The 27,627-nt window shown below is 55.5% G+C and overlaps 1 protein-coding gene and 1 long non-coding RNA gene across 3 annotated transcripts; one reads left to right on the top strand and one right to left on the bottom strand.

Moving 5' to 3' along the window:
- Positions 1 to 187: 187 nt before the first annotated feature.
- LBR (lamin B receptor) lies at positions 188 to 21,930 on the bottom strand. Its single transcript, XM_053909451.1, has 14 exons — positions 21,808 to 21,930; positions 18,231 to 18,409; positions 16,572 to 16,775; positions 13,954 to 14,037; positions 13,029 to 13,218; positions 12,136 to 12,332; positions 11,095 to 11,149; positions 8,173 to 8,364; positions 7,443 to 7,546; positions 6,495 to 6,620; positions 2,992 to 3,160; positions 1,433 to 1,513; positions 1,213 to 1,335; positions 188 to 1,079 (listed from the first exon to the last, which is right to left on the bottom strand). Exons 2-14 carry the CDS (start codon positions 18,393 to 18,395, stop codon positions 919 to 921), a joined length of 1,851 nt encoding a protein of 616 aa, XP_053765426.1. The 5' UTR covers positions 18,396 to 18,409; positions 21,808 to 21,930; the 3' UTR covers positions 188 to 918.
- A 166-nt stretch (positions 21,931 to 22,096) lies between these two features.
- LOC109250753 (uncharacterized) lies at positions 22,097 to 24,721 on the top strand. Of its 2 annotated transcripts, none has more exons than XR_008424719.1 (2): positions 22,097 to 22,249; positions 23,730 to 24,721. It is a non-coding gene; the product is annotated as an uncharacterized LOC109250753 (long non-coding RNA). The 2 variants fall into 2 exon arrangements; XR_008424720.1 differs by having other exon boundaries at positions 22,097 to 22,295.
- Positions 24,722 to 27,627: the final 2,906 nt, after the last annotated feature.

The raw sequence follows: 27,627 nt of genomic DNA, 5'->3' as shown, positions 1-27,627 counted from the left end.
CTGTGTAAAAATGTTTAAATAGTGCTGTGACTCCAAAAATATATATTCTATTTTTTTTTTCTATCTGCAACAGTTTATAAAGGCAAAACGGACACCTGCGCGTGAGGTAGCAAAGCCAAATCCGCCAGCTTTGGGTTAAGGAAGACACCCCCCTGGGTCTTACCAGCATCTTTTAGACAACGTTAAGTGAATTCTAATGGTTTCACAATTTTTAATCGACAGGTATTACTTTATAAAATTTAATTTAAAATACTGCAAACGTTTTCGTTAAAAAGATCCTTAGTCCTAACGCTTATTTCACATTCAAAATACTGTACAGAGAGATCTGCAGTCCCCATATATTACATAAAATCTGTGTACTTACACTTTCCGGCGCAGTTCCAGAAGCGGAGGGTAAGCGAACTGCTGAGGGTCTCCCTTCATCTGCCCCTGAGAACGGCCCCGTCCCCGCTCACAGAGAGCACCGGGTCCCCGCTCACGGCAGCGGACACGGGACCCGAGTCCTCTTTCGAATCCCGTCGCCCACAAATGATTTGCTTCAAAAGCAAGCGGACGCGAGTTCTCTTCACGAGACGTGGACGAGGCTCCACGGGGCGGCTGGTGTCACTTAGGAAACACGAGGACAGAACGAAACAGTCACAGCTGGAAAGTCCTGGAGACCCACAGACGTCACCGGGATTGTCTCAGTGCATCTTCAAGGACGGCCCGTCTCCCGGCACAAAGCAAATCCCAACGATCCCCCTTGTCCTCCGTCCGGCGTCAGGACCGAGTGGCCGCAGGCGTGGCTGCGTTAAAAGACCACCGGGCCCCCCGGTCCGGACTCAGAAAGAAAAGACCCCGTCGGTGCGACAGATGAAGATTCGCTCCGGAGCCTTCTCTCGGTCTCCCGGGGAAGCCGCGGGGCAGGCGCGTGGGCGGCTAGTACACACGGGGCAGGATACGGTAGGGCACCCGCCGGCAGTACTGCTCCCACGCCAGGCCGTACCGCCTGCGGCAGTGGCGCTCGTCGCGGGCCTCCCGGTGCACCAGCAGCACGGTGAAGTAGGCGACGTAGAAGTACGGCAGAGCGTGACCGAAACCTGGGTCACGGCACAAGCGTCAGTGACGTTTCCGATCCCTACGCGACACTCCCCCAGCCCCCCCCCCGCCCAGGTGAACCGCGAGATTCCCCAGGGCGCCCCCCCCCCCCCCGACTCTGCCCACCGCGCTCACCACAGGGGAGGGACCACGCCAGGGCCATGAGGAGGTCACCCAAGTAATTGGGGTGGCGAACAAAGCCCCACCATCCAGAAACCAGAAGGTCTTTTCCCGTCGAAGTGTGAATGGTTTTCAAATCTAGGTGAAAGTAAAAAGACATTTATAATCACCTCTAGACAGACGGACGTAAAATCTTTATGTAACGTAAACATCATAAATATAAACCCGTACTTACGTGCAAGCTTTGGATCAGCGGGATTTTTCCGGAATGCGTTTTTCTGAGAATTTGCACCTCGGAAGATCACATATCCACAAACTGTAATGTTTTTAAAATCTCACGTTAACAATTTAGACACAATCTAATACTTAAAAGCATCAGTGATTCCACTTAGGAATTCTGTGCTTTGAGGAAACTTCCAAAGTAGAGAATACTCTGCTCTCTTCAGAACAATTAAAGGGGCGCCCGGGGGGCTCAGTCGATTAAGTGTCTGACTCCTGATCTTGGCTCAGGTCGCGATGTCACGGTTTGCGGGATCGAGCCCCGTGTCAGGCTCTGCGCAGACACTGTGGAGCCTGCTTGGGATCCTCTCTCTCCCCCTTTCTCTCTGCCCCTCCCCTGCTCGCATGCTCTCTCTCAAAACAAGTAAACATTTTTTAAAAACTCAAACCCGTCACCTCAGGACATCAAGAGAGGAGTGTCCTGAAATGTCACTACTGTACCGCTTTCCTCATCCACCGGGGGACACAAAACCAACCGATACGGTGCCACCCACAGACGAACGCTACTCCGGCCCCGGTGAGAAGCACAGCAGTACTGGGGCTCACTGCCGCTGTCACACCCACGAGCCAGAACACGGACGCCGCCTGGACCCGAAGCAGGACGAGAACCTGCACGTACACGCACACACGGGATCCCCCTGCAGGCCGACTGCTCTCGTCCAGATTTCAGAGCGTCAGATTGAGAGGCCCTGACCAACAACCGCTGGCCATGAGCCCTCGAGTCTGTCTGTCAGTCCCCCACAGCGTGGGAAGGGACGACTCCCCGTCTGTCGCTGACCTGTAAACTACGCGGACCGCCTCGAGTGATACGCAGGCGTGGTCAGCAGGAGCCGAACCCACGTTGAAACCGAACCTTAATTTTAACCCTCGCCTTAAATCCCCTCTTCTCCCCGGGATGCCAATCAGAGCAGCAAAAGTCCCTATATTTGGAGTTCGCGCTAATTTTCCTGCCCCGCCCCCGCTGGAGGCATTTACCAAACACGTCACAGAAGAGCCGCTGCTGTGACACTCAGCCACGACCACCCGCGATGCTCCTCGGCTCCGGCCAGGCTGCCCTCCCCCGCTTCCGCATGTCCCCCCCCCCCATCCCACTTTAATCCCACTTTACCCGCTACAGTTCACACTTCAGATCGAGCACCCTCCCCCACCGAGGCCACTCGGACCGCTACTCCCCCGAGACCAGTCCCGACCGCCTTCGACATGGCCGCAGTGGGCGGCGGGCCCGCCACTTGTGCTCGTACGCCTCGCCCCGCGCCTGAGGGCAGGCCGGGCTGGCACAGCAGGGCCAGACTTCCTACTTTTCAAGACGCCCACCAGAAGGAGCAGCCGCTGCAAAGAAAAACCACCCCAGGAACGAAGCACCCGTTCTCTCTGCAAGGCAGGCGTCTTTTCAAATGACTCATCAAACCGCTTACTGCACACCCGAGCTAATCACGTCCCTCTCCGAGGGCGCGCTGTGAATAGGCCCGAACGAGAGCCCGAGAGACTCCGTGCGCGACGGAGGTCGGCACTCACGTTTCAGGGCGATGATGAGAGAGGCCATCGGCCAAGACACTTCATTTGGGTGGCCAACCAGATAAAAGGCTTGGAAGCTGTAGATGAAGGGAACCCACGCTAGGTCTCCGAACGCCAGCATGAACCCAAACCCGTCGTGGGTGATGTCCATGGTTGTCAACAGTGCTTCCTGTTAGGAAAGAGAGGGAAAGGCAAATTTTAAGAACGTTTGGGGAGGGGGGCGGGGGCCGCCTGGGTGGCTCAGTCGGTTGACTCTTGATGTCGGCTCAGGTCATGATCCCAGGGTCGTGGGATCAAGCCCTGCATCAGGCTCTGTGCTGACAGCGAGGAGCCTGCTTGGGATTCCCCCCCTCCCTCTCCCCCCCCCCCACCCCGGCCCCTCCACTACTCGCACATTTTCTCAACAACAACAAAACACTTGGGGAATGAAAATTCTGTGTTCCAAGTGTTCAAACAAAGCACCGGTTCACAAACGGACGCAGGGCTCTGGGAGGGCACAGCAGCTGCAAGTTATAAGAGAGGGGAGGGGCGCCAGGGGCTCAGGTGGTCAAGCATCTGACTTTCCGCTCAGGTCACGGTCTCACGGTTTGTGGGTTCGAGCCCCGTGTCAGGCTCTGCACTGACAGCTTGCTCAGAGCCTGGAGCCCGCTTCGGATTCTGTCTCCCCCTCTCTCTGCCCCTCCCCTGCTGGCACTCTCTCTCTAAAACAAACATAAAAAAAAAAAAAGGCGGGGGGAAGAGGGGTTCTGGTTCCTGGGCCCGTGTCCCTCACCAGGTCACTTTGCCGCCTTCATCTCCACTCACGGTACCCTCTCATCCCACGATCTGGAAATGACACGTGTCCAAAACGCCTCTCACGCTTCCCACCTTCACCCGGGCCGTTCTCCGACCTCGGCCTCCAGCTCCCCAGTCACCCCCCAGCGGCCTCCCCTGGATCCCTCAGACGAGGCGCTTGTCGGATGCCGCACCTGCTCACAGTGGGGGTGCCAAGTCCTCACTCTGACAGGGACCCCAGGTCTCCAGCTCGTCACCGTCACCCCAGCACGCGACACACGGCTGGCGCGCTACACAGCATTTTCGGCGTTTGCTGGAGGAATGACGACACCGCCGGCTGCCCCGTATCAACCCCGCATGCACCCGTCTCCCTTCTGATCACAACACGGGATGCCCCTGTTTCCCCCTCCGCTGACGATGCAGGAACAGGGTTTGACCCGCACGCGCAAGCCGCCAGATCACCGCTGGGCCCAGACACCTGCAGGCCGGACTCCAGATCGGAGACGCCACCGAGGTCAAACTCAGAAGGCCCGGCCCGAGGGAATGTCCAACCACCTCCAACCTCGGGCCACGCGGCTGACGCAGAAAAGCAGGGAGCAAGCTCCACTGAGGGGTCCGAGGCCCGATGAAAGGAAAAGGTGGGAACTCCAAAGACCCCTTTCTTCCAGAAAGCAGGCAAATGGACCATGGAACGGAAAACCGAAGTCACAACCTCCGGGCCCTCAGGCCACACTCAAGAGCACCGATCCCCGTGCACGATCCCCGTGCACACAGGCTCTCAGGACCTGCCCTCCGATCTCCCGGGAGCCAGCAGCCTGGTGCACAGGACAGGAGAAGGGACGAGCTGTCGGGCAGTCACTGCCCGGTCAGGCGCTCCCAGGACAGCCTTGCAGGCAGAGGGAAGTCACTTCTATCTAATTACCGTCCTCCGTTCCCTCAGGTCAACCAACTAACAAGAAGGGGAGTCAGCCTCACTGCCCAGCCACAGCCAGATGCCCGCGAAAATCATCAAGTCAAGCCCCTTTGTCCGCAGAGCTGGGGCACTGATGACACACAGGGAAAACCACCCCCAACTCCGGTGCTCGACCCCCAGGACCAGCGACAAACCGCCTTCACAGAAATCAACGGAAGTCACCGTTCAGCGAAATCTCTGGAACACGTGAATTTCTAGCGAGGGCCACGGTGACTCCCACCGCGTGACAGCAAGCCAGAAGAATTGCTCATCGCTGAAACGCCACCAGAAAGGAGTGTAAAGAGACATCTCTGTGACACTCAAGCAACAGTGAAGCATCACCGGGCTCCTGAGACGGAAGGTGCCGGCCCCCTGGGAGCCGCCGACTGCGCCACAGAGGAGGACGCCCACCCGCAAGTCCTCTGGGGTGGACCTGGAACCTTCTGAGGCCCCAGCGGCGGGTGCCCCACGGGCCTGCAGTTCTCAGAGCGCAGAGCCAGGAGCTTGACAAGATCCGTACCCCGGCTACTCGTAGCTGAGGTTTATTTACCTCGAAAGGCCCTGAGTGACCGAACAAGAGGCAGATTACGGAAATAGCAACATGACGCTTTCCGAGTCACCCTGAGCGACCCCGTGACCCGGTGCAGCAGCCAAGCCTCCGACTCGAGAGGTCAACACGCTGTCGTGAAGACTGACTCGGACGTGGTGATGTAGGGAGGCCAGTTTTGTTTTTACTTTTTTAAGTTTACTTAGAAGGCGGGGCAGAGAAAGAGCGGGAGAGAGAATCTCAAGCAGGCTCCACGCTGTCTGCACATATCCTGACGTGGGGCTTGAACTCACCAACTGTGAGATCATGACCTGAGCCGAAATCAAGAGGTGGATGCTTAACCGACTGAGCCACCAGGCGACCCTGATTTTGTTTTTAAAACCGGAAGAAAACTCAACTTGAAACCTGGAGGCACAGGTTACAAAGGTAACAGGAAATTGATAAAGTGACTGTAAAACAGGCCTGAGGAATACATGATTTTTAAAGGGAATATATTGAAACAAAGATTAGGAAAATATAAGCCAGTCTTCAAGAACTAGAAAACACTGATCAGACTTTTTGTTTTTAACGTTTTACATTTGAAAGAGTGAAAGAGAGAAAGAGACAGAGCATGAGCAGGGGAGGGGCAGAGAGATGGAAACAGAATCTGAAGCAGGCTCCAGGCTCTGAGCTGTCAGCACAGAGCGCGACGCAGGGCTCGAACTCACGAACCACGAGATCATGACCTGAGCGAAGCCGGACGCTCAACCGGCTGAGCCACCCAGGTGCCCCAAAAAACACCAATGACGTCTCCATGTGCCAGTAAGGGCACGTGTTAGGAGCTCAGCTTTACTTACACCCACTTCCCTGGTCATCACGACTCCTCATTTAAGATGCATCCGACGGGAGCTATTCTGTACATTCCGAAGCACCACCACCAAAACACCTTCGCTATTTAAGAACCGGCTGCCGCCTGACGATCCAAAGAGCAGGACCCTAACTCCGTGCTGATCTATCTGTCCACGTTCGTTTGACACGGTAATTAGGAAATTAGGATTTATTTATAGGAACCGGACACACGCACAGATCTTAAATACTTCGCGTCAAGGAGCAGATGACGCACACGCTCCCCACGCCGCGTGGACGGGTGCCCCGCCTCCTCCCAGCAGCCCTCCTCACCCCGTGTCGGAGGCCGCTCGCCCACACTCAACGCCGCCAGACCCGAGGGCCTCTGCCCCTAAGACGACTTACCTCGTTCCAGAGCGCGTCCACCACATACAAGAGCTGGAAACTGTTAACCAGAGTCATCGCTAAGGACGGGGCAGCTCGGTTCTGCAGCCTCATCTCAGCCAGAAGCATCGCCAGGTTCACCACCACCTACAAGAAAAGGGGCAGGTGTGACCTCAGGGCGCCGCCCAGACCCGTAGCAACAACGGCGACCTGCAGGGGTGATGCCAACACCACGAACCCGGGAGCGGCACTCCGGGAAGGACCCCCGGTCGCCTCCCCGGTACTCCGGTCAGAACTGCGTCACTCACTCCAGTCACGAGGACGCGACGGCCCCTGACAAAGCACGTGACCGGCGCTCTGCAAATGTCACGGTCACGAGAGGCAGGGAAAGACTCAGGAGACAAAGCTGAACAGCAACCACATGCTCAAAGGGCTGTCGAGAGAGGGGCCCAGGACAGAAAAGGGCCAACAGTGGAGGAAGTGGGGGCGGGGGGGGGGGGGGGAAGGGCAAAAAGAAGGCCTGGGGTTCAGCTACTATCACGGTGACAGTGGGAATCTGCCGCGCGGATACGGACACAGGGAGAGAGTGAGGTGCCAGAGGGAATCCTGACTGTGTTTGCAACCCTCCCACAGGTCTATGATTGGGTCAGAATTCATTTTCTTTTCTTTTTAAAAACAGGGAAAATATATTTTTTCTCACGTGAATTCACCTACATGATCACGTTCCTACCTAAATATACCGATATAAGCAAAATGAAACAAACTCTCCATCTTTAATCACCTGGAACAGGGCACCTTAACCCTGTGCACTCTACTCATGGGAACAACAATACTTGAAATACAGACTCATGGAAAGCTGTAATCATTCCTAAAAAATACCACCCCCCACTTTAAGTCGTCTAAAAATCTTTTCTGAACACAAGACTAATTTGTACTCCTGAACTGAACTTAAAAACAAAGAAGACATACCCATCCAATCAATCCAGGGCGCAATTCACAAAAGTATTTGAGGTCAAAAGTACCGATCCGAGGATTCAATTCACGGCCGATGAAGAAATCATAAATGGCATTTCCTGGAAAGGGAAAAGTTCTTATCCAAAAGTACGGCAACTGTGAGGCTTTAAAATAAGCCTTGCTGTCTACCATCCAGGGTCCCAATTCAGCCTCTCAGGGAGCCCGGCAGGCGCCGGCGTGGGCAGGCGGGCACAGAGGCGAGGACCGAGGAGGCCAGAGGGTGCCCACCCTGGCTGGAAGCAGCTAGGCCCCTAGGGCCAGGTGCCCTGATTTTAAGGGAACTGGAGCTTTTTTTAAAACGAAGACTCACCATTTTTTAAAAGAAGCAACCTGAGTTTTTAAAATATTTCAATACTTGAAGGTCAGAATCAACCAATGTATAACCTCTGTTATTTTGGGTCGTTTTAAGGATGTTTATGAGACCAAAAAAGAAAATTGTCGTAAACTGTGATGCTAAGTTACTAAAATGTCAGTTACTATAATAAAAAAGTTACTAAAATAAACTGTCATCAAGTGACTGAAAAAGGAACAGAGATGAATAGGAAAGTCGGAAAAAAATAGCGAATAGATGCTTTCCCTTTAAGCGTATCTTCCTTCCCCTTTTTTTTCCATCCTGTTATCTCTTCCTCCTCATCATGGCTGTGACCTGGAGCTGGCGGGGGGGCGGGGGGGGGGGGGTGCTTACCGGAGCTGGAGGGGGCCAGGGCACCGGGAGGTGCCCCCGCCGCCCGCACCGCCAGGTAGACACTCAGGCCCAGGGAGAAGGCGGCAGCGGCCAGCGCGAACTGAAGGAAGTGGCCGTACACGTAGTGCAGGTCCGCGCCCCAGAAGACGGCTGCTCCTATGACCGCGGACGTCAGGAGGAGAGCACAGAACCCTTTAAAGAGAAAGAGAAAACGTGCACGTGAAACCCGGGCTTCGCAAGATCCATACCCTGAGAAAACACCGCAACGTTATTGCTTCCGAGCTTACTCGCACGAATCGGGCTCAGAACACACGAGCGGGTAAGCAGGCAACGCCCCGGTCTTCGATACAGACGCTGGATCCCTCATACGGGTCAAGCATTTTAATTTGTTTTTGAAGTTTATTTATTTTGAGACAGAGCGCGAATGGGGAAGGGCCAGAGAGGGGGAGAAAGGGTCCCAAGCAGGCGCTGCGCCCACCTCGGAGCCCGATGTGGGGCTCGAACCCACAAAACCGTGAGATCATGACCTGAGTCAAGACAAGAGTCGGACACTTAACCAACTGCACCACCCAGGTGCCCCGGGTTTTCCAATATTTTAATAGTTCATATGCTATTCGTTTTCACTGTGAATCATCAATATGTGCTTTTCATGAAAACAAAGCTAAAAGTGCACAGAAATTCACTATTAAACAGCAGAGAAGAATCTCAAAATTCACATAATCCTAACCTTCGGGCCCAAATCAGTAACAGAGCTGTGCCGCCCCCCACACACAATCCGTGGGGCGATCTAGGCAGTTACACCAGTGTGTGTACTTTTACCTGAAACGCCTTACCCGCGATGGTTCCAGAAGATCCTAGCTACATCCCACCTCCCGGGGAACAGATCCCAGGACCCTGGCCTCAGAGAGCCCAGTGCGCACAGGCCATCGGGTCACAGGCAACTCCCGACTCCACGGCGCCCGGGAGGCCCGGGAGGCCCACGCCAGCTGGCCCCGCTCGGGCTCGCGTGTGCCCGGCCTGCCTCTTCCGCGAGCCAAAGCAGGAGTCACGCGTCCGGAGGGAGCGCCCCGAGAGCCACCTCGCTCGGATCAACAAGGAAACAGAAGAAAGGCGGCCGCGGCTCCCGCACGAACGCTAACACGGCGTCTCCCGTGCAGCACTGCGCGGTCTCTGGGCCACTGCATGCCAGGTTTTGGCCCTAGGGTAACTCCGAACGGTTGTAACTTTCCCTTCAGCTTTTTCAACCATTCGTTTACTCTCGTAAAATGTATGAATGTTAAAGGAAAACGGCAGCAGACAGAACAGCTTCCTGCGCCGTGGCCCACGTGCATTAAAATGAACCCTTCACGATGTCCTGGGCGCTTCCTGTGTGAGGGGTAAAATCTCACGAACAGAGATCGAGGACGACGGAGGCAGAGGAACCAGACGGGGAATCTGGAGTCTGAAAGAGAAGGACCGGGCAGCTGGTCCAGCGGGCTGCCATCCAGCTCGCGCCCTGTCGGAGGGGCCACAGTCCCTCACAGGGGACTGAAAACAGAAAACAGGACCTTTTACAAAAGAAGGCAATCAGCGCCCAGGAAGAACCCACAAAGATCAAGAGACCAGAGGGCAAGAACCTCGCCACCCGTCCCGACTCAGCCTCACTGGCGTTGCAGGCAGCCTGGTTCTAACAGCAGCAAATCTGGTAAAAGTTTGTAAACGCCCGACAGCGGCAAGTGAGTGTTAAGCACCCACCACGGGTCAGGCACTGAGTTAGGCTCGATGTTTTCCACACGGCACGAAAGGCATCTACGGGATCTTCAGCTGTCCTTTGAGAATCCAGCAGAAGGACTTCACAAAGCAGGCGCTAAATAAGCCACAGGATAAAGTATCCACGGTTAGGTAAAAAGTGACAGGACTGGGGCGCCTGGTGGGGTTGAGCATCTGACCTCGGCCCAGGTCATGATCTCATGGTTCGTGGGTTCGAGCCCCGCACCGTGATCTGTACTGATGGCTCAGAGCCTGGAGCCTGCTTCCGATTCTGTGTCTCCCTCTCTCTGCCCCTCCCCCACTCATGCTCTGTCTCTCTCTAAAAAATAAACATAAAAAAGAAAAAAGAAGTGATAGGAATAGGATTGAAAAGGCCAAGAATGAGAATGTACAATGTAATTCCCAAGGAAAGGAGGACAGTCTACGCGGTCCTGTTAAAGTGGAAAACCCTTTAGGGAGAGCTCTCCTAAGAGTAGGGCAGCCGTACCCGACGGAGGTACAGACCTGCCCGGTGCTCACAGCTGACAAGCCTCCCGCAGGCCAGCCCCCTGCCCGGCACCAGGGGTCCCCAGGGACCCACAACCAAGGACCCCGGCCCGGGACTTTCGGGGAGGCCCATAAACAGGACGATGGGGACAGAAAGAGAGCACTGGGTCACACGGGGGAACGTGGAGTCACCAGAGCACACCCGAGACCGGTGGAACACCGAACGCTATCTACTCTGCAATTAAAATAAAATTAAAAACTAAAACTGAAAAAATACATAAAAAGAGAAAGTGACCCGAGGGCTCCTCTGAGCAGAGACGTGACAGGAATGATGCAGCTGCCACAGGACACTTTGGGGACAGTTTTCCAGAAAAAGCACCGTGGACCCAGCCAAGTGACGCCAGAGGCCAGGAGTCGGGAGGTGAGGGGTGGGGGTGGGGGAGGAGTGGCCAAGAAGCCGGAACGGGCCTCCCCAGACCGTGGCGGTGACCCAGGGCGATAAAATATAAACACGGCAACCAGTGACTGTACTAGGAAAATGAAACCGCGTGCCAGGGAGAAGCGACGGGCGCCGTCCCCCGCACCCGCACACCCCCCCGCCCGGCTGGACCCGGCTCCCACGGGTGGCGGAGCGCGACGCTCGCAGGCTTCCTGCGCTCACTGGTTGGCGTGAAAACAACAACTCACCGTTGAGTCTGTACTTGAGCCTTCTTCCATCAGCAAGGGGCATTCCTTCCACCACCTCAAAAAGAAGAGAAAGGGATTTTCTTCACCCAAGACTTTAAACAGCCTCGCGTCACACGTCGTCGATTCCCACAGGCGGGAGGAGAACCAGGACCCCCGGAGGGAAGGCGGCGGCCAGCGGCAGGCGTCTCACGGGCACCGCTCGCCGGCGGAGCCGTTCCGCCAGGATGTCTCCGGCACGCGCCCCAGTGGTAGCGGCGACAGCGGGAACGGCCACCCGCCCCCGCGTGCGCCACCACCGGCTCCGCGTACTTAAAACCCTCTACGATCTCGTCCACCGCTCGCTCCCCACCACTGAGAAAGCAGAGCAGGGGCCTGCGGCCTCCGGTCGGCGAGGCCCCCGTGCGCCCGCGCCCCACCCAGCCGCGGACGCCGCCTCGTGTACTTCTCGCTCCTCTACCTACACAGGTGCGCCCGCTCGGTCCCTCCACCGTTCCACGTGATCCTTTATCTCCAAGAGACGGGAGCACTTCGCGCGCGAGGAGCACTCCGTCTCTGTCGGCAATCGCGCACGGCACACCCGCACCAAAGGTGCTCGACAGACACGCGCCTCCCACGAGAGGAGTCAGAATAAACCCCCACTTGCCCGACAGCGGCCACAGCTTGCTCCCCAAAATAACTACTCAGAAATGTCGCAATTCATCTTAAACACGAAACACCAGGGGCACGTGGGTGGCCGGGGTTAAGCGTCCGACTCTCGATTTCGGCTCAGGTCACGATCTCACGGTCCGTGAGTTCGAGCCCCGCGTCGGGCTCCGTGCTGACAGCTCGGAGCCTGGAGCCTGCTTCCGATTCTGGGTCTCCCTCTCTCTCTGCCCCTCCCCTGCTCACGCTCGCTCTCCCTCTCTCTCAAAAATAAACAAACATTAAAAAATTTTCTTAAAGAAAAGTAAAGATACAGACTGAGGTCCCTGGAACTCGGGAGCTTATCGGTTGAGGAGGGAGGAGGTCCCGGGACAACGAGCCCCACCAGCAGAAACTCACCTTCCCGACTGGCAGCAGGTAGAACAGAGCCTGCATCAAAAACCAGAGGACGTAGACCCCAAACACTCTGGTTTCCCACAAATCCTGCCAGGCCGGCAACGGAGGCGGGAAGTTCAGAAGACTGGGCTCCTTCTGTTCACACATCAACAGCAACAGGCAGAGGCAGGCGGGCAGTCCCAGCATGATGAGAAGCACGCCTGCAGACAAGGCTTGAATTTCAGGCCAGTTTATCTCACTCTGTCAAGACCCCTCTGGACTTCTGAAGTCACAACTGGAGCCTGGCTACCCGCTGAAAGCGATTTCTAACGGGCCATCACAGACTCCTGGCTGCACCCGCCGCGCCCGGTGGCCGAGTGCCGTGGCCGCTGAGGACATCGGCCGCTAGCCAGCACCGGACAGCTGACCTCCGCCCCAGAAACCAGGCTCCAAAACGTGTCAACTCCATCCACTAGGGAGCAGACAAGCCGAGATTCCGGCAAGCTGAAGATCAGAACATCTGAAACCATCAGCCTCCTCTTTTCTAAAAAAGTAAAGCACTCTCTACACCTAAGTTTCTAACAGAACAGATTCCCACGTAGCAGGTGCACAGATTCTAGGCACCTCGGGACGCCGTCTCTCACAGACCCGCTAGCCCGCAGGGTTTGCTTACAAAACACGAAGCAACTGAGCCGCGCAGGACTTGGAACCGGCCGAAAGTATTTTCCTTTACTAGCTCATAGATCGTCACTACTTTCAATCACCGCCCACTTACTAACAGCGAGCCCGGGCCCCCACCCGGCTTGTGGCCTGGCCGCCTCACATACCTCCTGAGAAAGGCCTTTCCTTTGGCGCCACTGCCGCGATGGCTCGTGCCCCCCCCACCCCCCCCACCCCAAGCAGGGGGCGCTGCCTACCAGGGACTCCCCCAAACTCCAGGTCCTTGGTCTGCGTGGCCGGAGCTTCCGAGGTTCTCGGCGATGCAGACCTTGTTGTTGTAACAATGTTTTCCTCCTTTGAATCCGTTTCTTTTATCTCTTCTCTTCTAGGACGCAGGCTGTACTGTGCAGATACGTAACTACGTTCCTCTGACACATGGAATTTTTCCTAGTTGAAAAATAAAAAACGCTAAATGTTTATAGTCGATAATTATCAGGGCGCCTTGGGTGGCTCCGTGGGTTAAGCAGCGGGACTCCGGCTCAGGTCATGATCTCACCGTTCATGAGTTCAAGCCCTGTGCCGGGCTCTGTGCTGACAGCTCAGAGTCTGGAGTCTGCTTCCCATTCTGTGTCTCCCTCTCTCTCTGCCCCTCCCCCGCTCATTCATTTTTTTTTTCTCTCTCTCTGAAAAATAAACTTAAAAAATTAAAAAAAAATAAAAAATAAACTTATGGTCAGTAATGATCATTAATGCCATCACATTAACTAAACTCAGGATCTTAATATAGCCATCTACTAACAAGAATACATTTGGTAAATCATGTTGAGCCTTAATTTAAGGACAGAATTTTAGAAAAGATGGTAAGAAAACACTGGTTTTCAATGTGATTTTTTTTTAACTTACTTATTTTCAGAGAGAGAGAGAGAAAGAGAGCAAGTGAGAGAGACAGCAGGGTTGGGGCACAGAGAGGGAGACAGAGAATCCCAAGCAGGCTCCGCACTGTCAGCACAGAGCCCGACGCGGGGCTCGAACTCATGAACCGTGAGATCGTGACCTGAGCTAAAACCGAGAGTCGGACGCTCAACCGACAGAGCCCCCCCAGGCGCCCCTCCAATGTGATTCTTGAGGGAAAGTCACTTTAACAAAGAGAAAAAGCGGGGGGAGGAACGGGACACCTCGCACCTCAGCGTGTCTGTGAGGCATGCCACCCCTCTCGGTGCGCTCAGTCTCCCCGTTGTACCTGCTGATGCTATTTCCAAATGGCTTCTAAAATGAAGAAGACGGAATATCATGAACTTAAGAAAGAATCAGACCTCGTTAAACAGAACATGATGTCCGAATGTTGTTATGAAATCAAGCAATAAAACAAAGATTTTCACAGCTTCAACTCTGAAGGATTTCAGCATACTTTTGTTAAAAAGGAAGAAGATTAAAATCGATTAGAATTTCCCAATCTTTAAGTGAATGGATTTGACAATATAAATTTCTACACAAGATCTTTCATTTTTTAAACACAATCAGACTGAATGTTATAATGCCATTGTTCAATGGCAAACACTAACAATATTTGCTAGGAGTTAGATAAGGTAAAACTCAGTTAGTTCATTCACTGGTTAGGAAAAAGGGGGAAAGACATTCACTGGCCCAAAACAGCCACCAAGGGGAAATTAACAAGCAGCAGGCACTGGGGAAGCCCTGCCCATGACCCACAAACTGCCTCCTTGCTGGGTTCCGGCTGCCTGGTTTCTACTGAGCCCCACGTTCTCTGCCTGTGGGTCTCCGGACGCGAACCTGCACCCTCACCAGGCAGCGGAGTGAATTTATTGCACTGAACAGGGGAAGTGCATCAGCTTGCAAAAGACCTTCCGGGCAACACGTGGCTGAAATCTGTCACTGAGCTCCCGTCCACATCCCTGATACGTTATCACGCTAATAAACCAACAGGAGAAAAGCAAGTTAAAAATGCAAGTATGTCCTCGGGAGGCCCACTGGCGAAGGACGGCAGTGATGCGGTGTCAGATTCTAGCTCCAATCAAAGCCAGACTGAGCGGTGAGAAAGCTCAACGTGTACCTCAGTTTACCAAAGTGCCAACAAGCCGCTCGGCAAATACCTCGCTCTCCGCGGCACGGAGCGACAGCCGTGACCCCGTACTGCGGGAACTCTGCTGGGTGCAAGCTGACGGGACGCTCACGCAGTGAGGCAAGTTACTGCGAAAGGTCACGATGAGGCACCCACGGCAACAAGGTGCAGTGACTGTCACAGCCACACGCAGCACAGCGATGGTCTTTCCCGGGCAACACACCGTCCTCACTCCCGCGGCGGCTCCGCGGTGGCCCCGGGCTCCGCCGGGGAGCACAGCCAGCCTGCAGCCCTCGGGTCACCAGGACTGGAAGAAGGTCACACTGCAAGAATGTAACGGGCACTAAATGCTACAAATGAAAATGTGACAGAAAGCGGCACGCGTCACCGGCCTGGTAAGGAGAGCCGCTGTCGGACGGAACGTTCGAGCTCACAAGCAATTCTCAGGATGCGAGGTAGAGCGGTGGGCAGATACTCTTTGGCAATCGCGTTGGCCAAAAAAGAGGCCAATTATGGTAATTCTCAGAATGAGAAAATGGGCATCACACGCTAGACAGTGGTATAAACCTTGCGCAAGCGATCTGGCAGCGTGTATTAAAGGCCTCAAACCCGCACTACCGCCGGCCTGGCGGTTCCGCTTTTAAAAATTTATCTGAAGGAAACATCAGATGTTGTATAAGCATATCTGCTCACCACGGTGAAAATTTAGAGAAAAGGCTAAAAGCCTACCCACGAGGCATTTTAACAATGACGTCACATCTGTAGAATCTGTGGTCTAGCCAAACAATACCATACGACAAAAATGACGTACAAAAATGTAACGTAGGTTATTCCCAATATACTTTAAAATTTACAAATCTAGCTTCAAAACGGTGTGTATTTCATCCAGTTGCTTAGGGTTATTAAAAGTCTGTGTGCATTTTACCCAGTAAAGAGGTAATATTAAGTGAATAGAATAAAAGATCATCTTTATTCAATTACTTTTCTTAAAAATCACTACTAGGGGTGCCTGAGTGGCTCAGTCAGTTAAGCGTCCAGTTCTGGATTTCGGCTCAGGTCACCATCTCACGGCTCATGGGATCAAGCCCCACCGATAGTGCAGAGCCTGCTTGGGATTCTCTCTCTCTCTCTCTCTCTCTCTCAAAATTGATAAATAAACTTACAAAAAGAAAATCATTTCTATTTAGCCTGCCATCCGAGACAGCCACCGCACAGGGGCCTACAGGCTTGCACCACAACCTTTCCAAGCTTCAACTCGGAAAGCAACTCCTTTGAAGTTACCGTCTTGGGAGAGAAGTGGTCGAGGGTCAAGGGCAATGACACTGAGAGACCAAGAATACGTTTTTAGAACCCAGTGACGTCCCACTGTCATTTTATACGTGAACATCTATAAACCGTAAAACTTTTTCAGTTCAAGCTACAGTCCTCCTCCGTTTCCAACGTGAACACCGCTCTTTTTTAAAACCACAATATTAAAAAACACAGTATTTTTTAGAACCACAGCACTCTCGTAACTGAACCTTCTTTTTCACCGGTTATCAGAGCCTCGTGCTTCCTACTCTTCCCGACCCCCGCGTGAGGGTGTGGCCTTCCCGAGCCGTCGCGTTGGACGGGAGGTCCCCTCGCTGCAGGCAGTCTGGCGGCACAGCACGGAGGGAAGCCTGTTGGGGACCCGACCCCGGACGAGGGCCGAGGCCCCGCGCGAGCCGTGTGCACCCACCAGCACGAGCGGGGTCAACTTCACTTCCAACACTTCCTTCCTCATCTCCTTAATGTCGGCCTGGTGCGACGCAGAGGCGGATCGGCGGGAGCTTCGGGGAGGTCGGCCCGGGGAGCGGGAGCGGGACCTGGACCTACTCCCTCGGCGTCTGGAGGGAGAGCTGGAGGCTGAGCCGCTCTTCCTTTGCCTGAAGGAAGTCAAGGGCTAGAGAGGGACAAGAAGGCACAGTTTCACCACGAGGCAGACCCGGTACCGTCGGCTCTGAAACCACCCCGGGCCTCAGGCCATCTGAGTGCCCGCTGGGCCCGGCCAGTGACACGCGGGACGCACGCGGCTGCTCCACGCCTGACCCTTCCCGGAAGGCAGAGCCACGCGGAGTGACCGCGCCTAAACCAGCGAGCCGTGTGCTTTTTCCAACCGCACCGACTAGAAGGGCTCCCGCCAGCCCGCTGGGTTAACGGGTGATGGGGCCGGGACGGACGGCAAGAAACTCGGTCCTACGGTTTCACTCTGGGCGACACCCACAGGCAGGTCTGGAAAATGGGTGCGAGGTGCATTACGCTCAGCGACGCCGCACCCCGCCCTTTCCTCTCCCACCTGAGTCCGTGTGGCCCAGGACCGAAGCGTGGCTTGACATTTTTTAAATGATTGCAGACGAGCAGAAGGAAAATGCAACTTTGGGACACCTGAGAACCCCTGAAATTCAAATGTCAGTGTGCACAAATGAACTTTTGTTGGAACACAGCCACGTGCACCCACTCCCGGCCTGCCCTGCCGGGGGCCGCTCTCACGCTGCGGAAAGATGGCCCAGGAAGCCTAGAACAGTTACTATCTGCCCCTGTCTTCAAGAACTTTGCCCCCCCCCGGGCCACAGGCCACCGGTTCAAGAACCGTTTCTTACTGATCTGTGACAAAAAATGAAATCGAGAACAGATGTGTAGGAATTTTTATAGCATTTTGACGAAGTAATTTTAGGCTTGTTGACTCTAACAATAAAAAGTTGGGGCTTTTACTTTGTATGTCTTTTTCTCCATCCGAAAATAGAGCCATCTTTCTGGTACTTTACATATGATTTCCACACCTGGGATCAGATCATTTTGAGCCCAGGCGCTCACAGACACGCCGAGAAGCCCCCGGCCAGACTTAAGTCTAATCAGCGTCACTCTCCTGATTAAATCCTTGGTGGTCAGGGCGAAGCCCAGACCCCTCCGGTTCTGCTCCCGTTTAACCCACTCCTCGCCCACCACGTTCTTGGCCCTCTGGGTAACCACCCCCGTGGCCCCCCCCCACCCCCACCCCCAAGCCGTTGGCATGCCACCCTCCATCCCGAGCTCCCTGTGTGGCCTCGGCACCCGCCCAGGTGTCCCCTGCAAGCCTGAGACTGGGACCACCCCCCACCCCCATGCACAACAGCACCGCCCGCCAAACGTCCCCCCACCCCCGGGGAGAGGACCCATGGAAGGTCTTCTCCAAGAGGCTGGGAGCCTCCCGGGGACAGGCCGCCGTGCGCAGCCGTGCGTCCCCAGAGCGCACCCGGCGTCCGACCCAAAGCCGAAGCGCGGCCCTGCTGGGGGCCAGGTCTGACCGCCCTGAGCTCAGCCACATCACAGCCCTTCCCGCACCGCGTGACCGCCTCTGGGGGAGCCGAGGGGCACACACCTTGATGTCACTCTCCTTCAGCTCGAGTTCCGTCCCGTCCTTGTACTTCACGGTGTAGAGCTGGGAGCCGCTGTCATGGCTCAGAATTTCAACTTCGTAGTAAAGCGAGCTCCCGGGCCAGCGACCCCGTACCACCTCCCCGTCGGCGAACTTCCGACTCGGCATCTTCAAACACCAGTCTGAAAAGTCGGAAAGGAAACACCGGCGTCACCGCGGACACGCTTATGTGGCTCTTTCTTTCGCAGGCTGAACACTCAGACACGACCTCCCCAAACGCTTAACTGGTCAAGATCTTAGGACCAGGAAGGGCTCTGGAGGGGAGGAGTCCGACCCTGAAGTGTGCAGGTGTTAACCGGTTTTCCCAAGGACGGAAACGCGGGCAGAGCTGGGACCCCCAGAGGCTGTTCTTTCCGCTGCGCGTGTATCAGCTGGAGTCACTTTACCCAGGATGACCGCGCCACCGAGCCACTGTGGTGCCCGCCAGGGACCCACAGCAGCAGGATGCAGCAGGACACGAAGGCACCACGCGGCCTGCGCTTTGCACAACACTTTTGCGCCCAAGTGACCGGATCACTTGTTATACAACAAGGCACGGCCACAAAGGATGACTTTTCTGATTTATAAATTCCCATATAGGGCGTGTGGCTCAGTGGGTAGAGCATGCGCCTCTTAACCTCGGATTGTAACTTCAAGCCCCACATTGGGCATGGAGCTTACTTTAAATAAACAGAGAAATTCGCATGGTGTTACAAAGGCTTTAAAGTGTATTTAATTTCTAACACATTATCTACATGAAAAACAATAAACCCTAAGAAACCAACCCTCTGGGAAAATCACGGATGTACAATTAACATTCCTACAACCCACCAACAAGGAGAGAACTATTTCCAAATCCGTGACGAATAGCAAATTTGGGGTTCTTTCATTCAGCCTTCGTCTTACAGCTAAAGTCCCAAATGCATCCCGAGCATCTGTGTCACCCCACGGCCAGCCGGGCGGACCCCCACCACTGTCCTGACTCCCCACCCCACCCGCCCCCGCCCAGGAAGCCCCGTTCCTCGTTGGAAACCACACACAGTCCGGGAGCTGTCGGCCCCCCTCCCTCAGAGCTCACCCGGCTGCAGGGTGCCTCCAGCTCTCAGGACCGGCAGGTTCCCCCGGTCACCCCGGTACCCCCCCACCCCCAGCCTTGTGTCACCGGCCAAACCAGCTGGGCCTGGTCTGAGCAGAGTCACCTTCCTCCCGCCCAACTCGACAACCCCGCCCGGCCGTCTGGGCCCAAGAACACACACCCCTGGCCCAGCTCCTCCAGGGGCGCTGTCCGACCGTGGGGTTCAGGAAGGAGAGGGTTACGTTACCCCGCCCGCCCCCGGGGAGAATCTTTCATAAGTGCTGAATTTCTTCACTGTTAATCGCCTGAGAAGGTACTTTACAGGCCTCGGTTGTTTAGAAAGACAGCGGCCAGGCAGGCAGATGAAAGAACCCAGCAGCATACGCTAGTGATTAGGGGGCGTCAGGGCTACGTGTGAGCTGGGACAGCGCCCTCTGCCCAGCACCGGCCGAGATGGCATCACCTGGCACTGGATGGGGCGGGGAGAGGGGCTAGGGGGTGAGGTCACAGGGGTCACACCTGGCTGAGGACTCACGGGGAGTGGGGGGGGCACTAGGGAAGCAGGGGGCAGGGTACATCTCGGGGCACGGAGGAGGGGCACAGAAAGGAAGGTGACAACAGCCAAGTCGGCCTGTTTCAACACTTAGGTCAAGAAAGAGGAAGGAAGCGTGCCGTGCCGTCTCCTCTGTTCTCTCGCGCCCCTCCCCCTCCCGGGAGCCCCCCCCCCCACCACCAGACCCCGGCCTTGGCTCTGATTCCCTGATGTGGGCCACCGGGGCTGAGAGCCGGCACTTTCCACACAAAGATGCCATTCGTGTCTCCGACAACGCTTCATGGACCTGAAACACACAGTCCCCCCGACTTTTAACAGAGGGTTTGTAAACAGGCCCGTGAGCAGACACAGCACCTTTCTGAACACTTATTTACCGGGACCTTCTGTTACCTGGTTAAATACTCCGGGTTAAACTAATTAAGCTATGCAGTGGATAGGTTAGGTCCCTAAGGTTAATTTAAAAAAAAAAAAAAAAAAGACAACTAAGATTTGGGACTTCCAGCAACATTGGGTCTGGTGGCTGAGACAAAAGGCTGGCCAGCACCCCCTCGGGACACCACCACCTTGTCAGCAAGTGCTCCCAAAGATGAAACCAGCAAGGTCTGTGCACCTGCGCTGCGCACACATCCTCCCACCCCTGGGACCCCGCAGGCCCGTCCCAGTAGCACCTCCTGGAGGAGAGCGGCCAGGACGGGACACACGGGCCTCTCTGCCATCACACACGGAAAGGCCTCCCTCCAGTGTGAAAAGAAAAAAGCTGTTGACTGAACACAAAGTCCCCAAGCCACGTGCTTGCTAACTTCACTGCCAAGGCGGCCCCAAAATGCTACCGTTCTCGCACACGACAGCGGGCTGACCGCAGAGCAGGTGCTTGCAAGGGTCTCCCGCCCTCCTCCGCACCCTGCCACGTCCCACCCGACCCGGCAGCTGACCGCCTCCCTCGCACAGCTGGGCCCAAGGCAAACACCTGACCGCTCCCAGAGTGACAGAAATGTCCAGAGGGAAGGCCCGGCCGCTGCTGCTCACCCTTCTCCCTCCTCCGGAGACAGCGCTCGGCAACTAAGCGGGGCGGCGAGGCCGGGTCTACACACCGGGCCCTACTCACAGCTGTTGCCCGTGTAACCACCCTCGCTCCGGTGCGGGCGGCAGGTGCGCGCGCCCCGTGCAGGCCTCCCCGGCCAGCTCCCGTCCCCACCCCCCCAACCGCCGGGCCTTGTCAGGGGGCTCTTTCTGAGGCCTTGAAACGGTGAGAACACAGGATCCAGCTGTACTGAGCAGGGGCGCGCAGCCCGCATCACCTTCCTCTCAGAGCCGGGGCCGGGGGCAGCCAAGCCGGAGGGCATCCCGGTACCTGCTGTTCCCCGTCCCGCCCGCCAGGCTCCCCCATCGCCCCCGGCGCATCTCCCGTCGCCCCCGTGTCCCCCGTCCCCGTCCCGCCAGGCTCCCCCATCCCGGTCGGCGCACCTCCCGTCCCCCCGTGTCTCGTGTCCCCGTACCCCCCCCCGCCAGGCTCCCCCATCCCGGTCGGCGCACCTCCCGTCCCCCGTCCCCCACCCCGTGTCCCCGTCCTGTCCGCCAGGCTCCCCCATCCCCGTCGGCGCATCTCCCGTCGCCCCCGTCCTTGTGTCCCCCGTGTTCCGCGTCCCGCCCGCCAGCGCACCTCCCGTCTCCCACCCCGTGTCCCCGTCCCGCCCGCCAGCCTCCCGCGTCCCCGCCGCCGCACGCAGGGACCCGAGGCCCCACCGCCGCCCTCCCGGCCGACACCGCCGCCGCGCGCCCAAAATGGAGGGACGCGTCCTCGATTCGGATCCACCGCGGCTGCACTTCCGCCGCGGCCCGGCCGACCGCCCGCAGCGGAAGCCGAGGCCGCGCCCCCGCCCCGAGTTGCCGAGAGGCGGGCGCGAAGCGCTCACCTGTGCCGGGCTCCTGCGGGAGACGAACGGCTCCGGGACAGTCGCCGAGCGGCACCGGCGGCGGCTCCCGCGCGCACGACACCGCCCCGCCGCGCCCGCTCCCCCCGCGCCCGAGCGCGCGCCGCGCCCCGCCCCGGCCCCGCCCCCCAGCCGGGTCGCCGGGGGCTCCCATTGGCCCCTCGGCCTTTTGAATCGTCGCCGGCGCCGCCGATTGGTCGTGCGTGTGGCGCGTCCGCCCCGCCCGGCGGGGCCCGCGGGGAGGCGGGGAGGCGGGGCGGCGGGGAGCGGGGCCCGCCCAGCGCGCGCTTATCGCCGCTGCCCAGGCGCCGCGCCCCCGCCCCGCCTCCCCGCGCCCCGGGGTCTCGAGTCCCCGCCGCCGCCGCGGGCTTCGGGGCGCAGGGCGGCCTGGAGGCCGAGATAATAAACAGCCGCCAGGACAACAGTACGTTCGCGTGCGGACGACGCGGCTCAACCGTCCGCGGCCGCAGGTGCTTCGGGCCGAGACGCCGGCAGAGCGCTCCCAACCGCTTGGGGCTGCGGCCGCCCCGAGGGCGCCCGACTTCTTTGTCCTGGCGGCGGCGGGCCGGGCCTGGGCCGCGGGCGGGGGGCGCAGGGACCGGGGGGAAGGGCAGGGGTGGCTCGGAGTCGGGGGCGGGGGCGCAGGGACCGGGACGCGCAAGGACTAGAGCGTGCGGGGACTGGGGCGGGGACGGGGGGGCACGGGGTCCCGGGCTCCTGTCCCGCGACGGCCGCGGGGGCGGAAGCGGGGGCTGGAGGTGCCAGGGACCAAAAACTCTTAGACGCTGAGCCTCCGCCCGCATCCCACGAGTCTGGTGTTAATTGGGCCACATCGCCAATCATTACGTTAACTCCGGATACGGTGTGGATCCTAAACCCTTTTTTCCTCCAAGTTATCATCATGGGTTAGTTGGTTTCCTTCCTTTGAGGTCGAGAATTTAAAGAAGTCCATTGAAGTTCCCCATTTTGCAGTGTGGCCTTAAAGTATTTCTTAACCCGACTACTAGGTTAACCTGCCAGGTAAGTTTTAGTGAATTTCAGTTGTGAAAGCACTATCCGTTCAATTATAAGAAACAGGCATTTTCATGTATAGCGCAGATTCAGTCTCAAGAGTTTTCTTACCTCGAAGTTATAACAAAACATCCAGGTTTACTACTTAAAAAAAAATAAATAAATAAATCTAGTAAGCTGGGCTTTCTCAGACATTCACGACCAGTGTGAAAGTTTTCATTAGAGCCTTTCCTGAAAACAAGCCCTGACCTCAAGTCGTCCACTGTCCTGGGATTTGCCCTGTGGAGGTCTCTGAGCTACAGAAATGCACACTGGCTGCACTTCAAAGTCAGAAAACCTAATTTGGGGGCAGAGCCCTAGGCCTGGGTCGCCTTAACCTTTAAGGTAGGTAATATTTGCAGCAAGCGACACAGAAGTGAAAACACTATCTCAGGTATAAGGGCCCCTAAGATAGCTTGTGTTCTTCATAGCCAAGCGGTGCTGTGCTGTTCTCTTGTGCTACGTCCTACCCAGAACCAGGGTTTCACTGGGTTTCCCTTGAGGTACACATTTCCTGGATCATTACCGTTCATGAGATAAAGGATTCTCTTACACACACACACACACACACACACACACACACACACACACACACTTCACTTTAAACGTCAGGTTCCTAAAGCTTCATAACAAAATGAAGCTAAAAGATCATAAGCCACCAGATTCAGCTTATAAGTTATAAATCACCAAAAACATTTTTCGAAACAACTGATTTTGACCTCAGAGAAACTAGGCAACAGTTACTATTTGTTTCTCGTTAGTAGACTGGAGTATGTCGTGAAAAATCAGGCTTAGGACCTCGGCCGCTTTCTCGGTGAAGAAACGGTTAGTGTTCTCTTGTTTTGCTTTCACAGAGACGACGGACAGTGTGTGTACTTGGGAGTGGAGAATTTCCAGGGTTTGCTCTCCGAGAGATGCTTGTCAGCCACAATCGGCCAGATGTGGCTTCGTGGAACAGGCAACGAAGACCTGACTTACAGAGCCACGTCTTGGTGCTGCCGTCGTGAATGTAGCCGCGAACGGCACAGTCCCCCTCCCCCGTTTGCAAGGAAGGTGAGGAGTGGAGGGGCCGGGAACCCCACACCGGAAATACAGGATCCTCCCTGCGGATCCCTCACCGCCCTTCTTCGGTCCTGCTTCCCAGAGGATCTGGGCTGTTAGGACTAACGATTCTCGTAGGAAGTAGGTCTAGGCTCCGTACCACGTGGCGTGAGCACGTCCAGTTGGACCCATCTGGTGCTGTTTTCGGGAACACGCTGCCACACCCTGGTTGCTGCAGAAACCTTTTCATCAGGTGGAAATCCCCCGGGGCCACCTGATGGCACATTTCTACGGATGTCTGATCTGAATCGTTTCTGTTCACGCCGAAGCGGAGTTCATGGTGACCGTGAGGGAACAGCTATGTCTGTCTCGATACTGACTGTCTTCATTTTTATCTGAAACACATTCGTGTATATCTGTAGCACTTCCCTGGTTTTGCTCAACGTCTCACTAGCACGAGGGGAAGCTTTGAATGAATCGATCCAAATACGATGCTCTCCTCAGCCTTAACGGAATCTCTTAATCCATGTAGTATGAATGTGTGATTTTTTTTTCTGCCCAGATACTCATGCTACATGCTCCCGAGAGCTGCTGGGTCAGTACTCGAGCCGACTCTGCGACCTCCAGGTAACCCGTGTTGGCATCACACGCCATCCGTCCGAGAGGATCACACGGATGTTTAGTCATTTATGTCGGCGTGTGTTCTGAGTAAAATGCAACATACTACTGCGCTCCAAACAGGTTTTAGGTTGTACAATCATTTAGGATGTTCTTGCTTCAAATAAAGTGAAGAAACTTAAAATAATTATGCAAATTTTATTTTAAACATTCATCTCGAGGGGCACCCGGGGGGGCTCGGTCGAGCGTCCGACTTCGGCTCAGGTCACGATCTCACGGTCCGTGAGTTCGAGCCCCGCGTCGGGCTCTGTGCCGACAGCTCGGAGCCCGGAACCTGCTTCGGATTCTGTGTCTCCCTCTCTCTCTCTGCCCCTCCCCCACTCGTGCTCTGTCTCTCAATAATAAACGTTAAAAAAATTTTAAACATTCATCTCGAATATTTTACATCATCGCCCTCAAGCATGTTTTACTCAGATCTAATTGCACTGGATCCTGTACTCATAAGGATTACGGTGATCTTGCCCTGGTTACCTGAGTCTTTGTTCCAAGACAGGCCTTGGGAAGGACAGCCAGTCCTCCTGAGTCCAGAATCAGGGCATCAGAATGAAGAGTCCCGGAGGGAAGAATCAAAGGGTAGAGGCAAGGCCAAGTTCCTGGGCTCAGGGAGAGCAGTCTCGGGTGTTCTTTGGCCCCGAAATGTAGACAGAAAGCCCACGTACGAGCCGCTTTCTGAGCGGCCGGAGAAGCCTCCAGCTCATGGAACGGTGGGGTCAGGTGGAGTGAAAGCTCCGTGTGTCTTGACGTTATCAGCCTCGAAGCTCAGAAGTCCCCAGGAGGGACAGAACGTCCTCTAGTCTGGCTTCTAGAGGCACGCGTACAACGGACTTCGAGTCATCCGTTTGTGCGATGGGGGAGACGCCCGTGACGGGGTGAGGGTGGTGACAGGTGTACGTGGGACGTGTCCTGGGAACACGACAGAGGAAGGTTTAAGTTGGACCGGCCGGAATGATCTCACTTGTAAAGCACGAAAGTACAAGGTGCGAACTTCCCACGGCGTCAACCCACAGAGCAGCATCGTGACGGCACCCCCCAAAATATCACATCTACAGCCACGTAGCATTCCCTTTTTAAAAACGCTCAGTACTTTTTCCTTTTTAACTTCTGACCTTCTCCGTGATCATTCCCCGGAGACCGCTGCCGTTGATCCGTAGGTTAAGCCAAGACTTAACCCCCGTGGTGACCGGAAGGAAGGACGCCCAGGGCGTCTGTCTCTGGGGCTCCTTCTGGGGCCAGGATAGGCTACCCGGGAACCCTGGTGCTCAGCTTTTAAAGAAATGCCCTAGGCCTTGACCCCAGTCTTCCTTCCCATGAGCCTATGGGGCAGTATATTCGCTTCTGGGCAGTCCTAGCGAGCTGACCACGGTTTCAACGGGATGCAGCTCCCTTTTCAACATTCCCAACCATAGGGTCAAATTAGGGGCTCCCGTTAATAACGAGTTTTCTGTATCACATCCAAAAGGGCAGCATAACTTCCTGCCGGTTACTTTGGAGACCCTTGGCTCACTCACTACCCTACTCAGTAACACCTGGAAACACTAACAATTTTTTTGCTTTCTTTGTAACTAGCGTAAAATACACATAACATAAAATTTATCATCATAACCATTCCTTTTAAATTTTTTATGCTTATTTATTTTTGAGAGAGAGAGAGAGAGAGACCGAGTGTGGCCAGGGGAGGGGCACAGAGAGGGAGACACAGAATCCAAAGCAGGCTCCGGGCTCCGAGCCATCAGCACAGAGCCCTACGCGGGGCTCGAACTCACGGACCGTGAGATCATGACCTGAGCCGAAGTCGGATGCTTAACCGACTGAGCCACCCAGGCGCCCCTATACTAAATTTTTCTAGGAACGGCCAATACTGTTTTCCACAGTGGCTGCTCCGTGACCTTCCCGCCAGCAGGGCACAAAGCTTCCGGTTTCTCCACATCCTCACCAACACCCGTTATTTTCTGGTTCTTTGGCTTTTTTGTTTTTAGCAGCCATCCTAATGGGTGAAAGGTGGTCCTCCCAGTGTTCTTTTTGTTTTTTCTTTTTCTTTACTTATTTATTTTTAATTTTTTTTAAATTTACATCCCAACTAGTTCGCATATCGTGCAACAATGATCTCAGGAGTAGATTCCTTAGTGCCCCTCCCCCATTTAGCCCACCTCCCCTCCCACAAAACCCCTCCCATAACCCTCGGTTTGTTCTCCATATTTAAGAATCGCTTCTGTTTTGTCCCCCTCCCTGTTTTTATATGATTTTTGTTTCCCTTCCCTTATGTTCATCTGTTTTGCCTCTTAAAGTCCTCCTATGAGTGAAGTCATAGAATTTTTGTCTTTCTCTGACTAATTTCACGTAGCATAATACCCTCCAGTTCCATCCACGTAGTTGCAAATGGGGAGATTTCATTCTTTTTGATCGCTGAGCGATACTCCATTGTATCTATATCCCACCTCTTCTTTTTTTTTATAAAATTTTTTTTTCAACGTTTTTTATTTATTTTTGGGACAGAGACAGAGCATGAACGGGGGAGGGGCAGAGAGAGAGGGAGACACAGAACCGGAAGCAGGCTCCAGGCTCTGAGCCATCAGCCCAGAGCCCGACGCGGGGCTCGAACTCACGGACCGCGAGATCGTGACCTGAGCTGAAGTCGGACGCTTAACCGACTGCGCCACCCAGGCGCCCCCCACCTCTTCTTTCTCCATTCATCCATCGATGGACATTCGGGCTCTTTCCATACTTTGGCTCTTGTCGATAGCGCTGCTGTAAACATTGGGGTGCACGCGGCCCTTCGAACAGCACACCCGTACCCCGTGGAGAAATGCCGAGTAGTGCCATTGCTGGGTCGTAGGGTAGTTGTTCTCTTTTCAGCTTTTTGAGGAACCTCCATCCTGTTTTCCAGAGTGGCCACACCAGCTCGCATTCCCAGGTCCTCCCAGTGTTCTAATAAGATATTTGTGAACTAAAGATATCTTTATCACGTAGGCTGAGTCGACCACACAGGACACCGTTAGACAACGATTGCTCTAAGCCACTAACTGGTGTTTGTGT

This window comes from Panthera pardus, unplaced genomic scaffold (genome assembly GCF_024362965.1).
Source record: "Panthera pardus isolate Hobbes unplaced genomic scaffold, ASM2436296v1 HiC_scaffold_21, whole genome shotgun sequence".
Lineage (NCBI taxonomy): Eukaryota > Metazoa > Chordata > Mammalia > Carnivora > Felidae > Panthera > Panthera pardus.
Note: the sequence above shows the minus strand (reverse complement) of the source record. Positions and strands in the feature narration are given on the sequence as shown.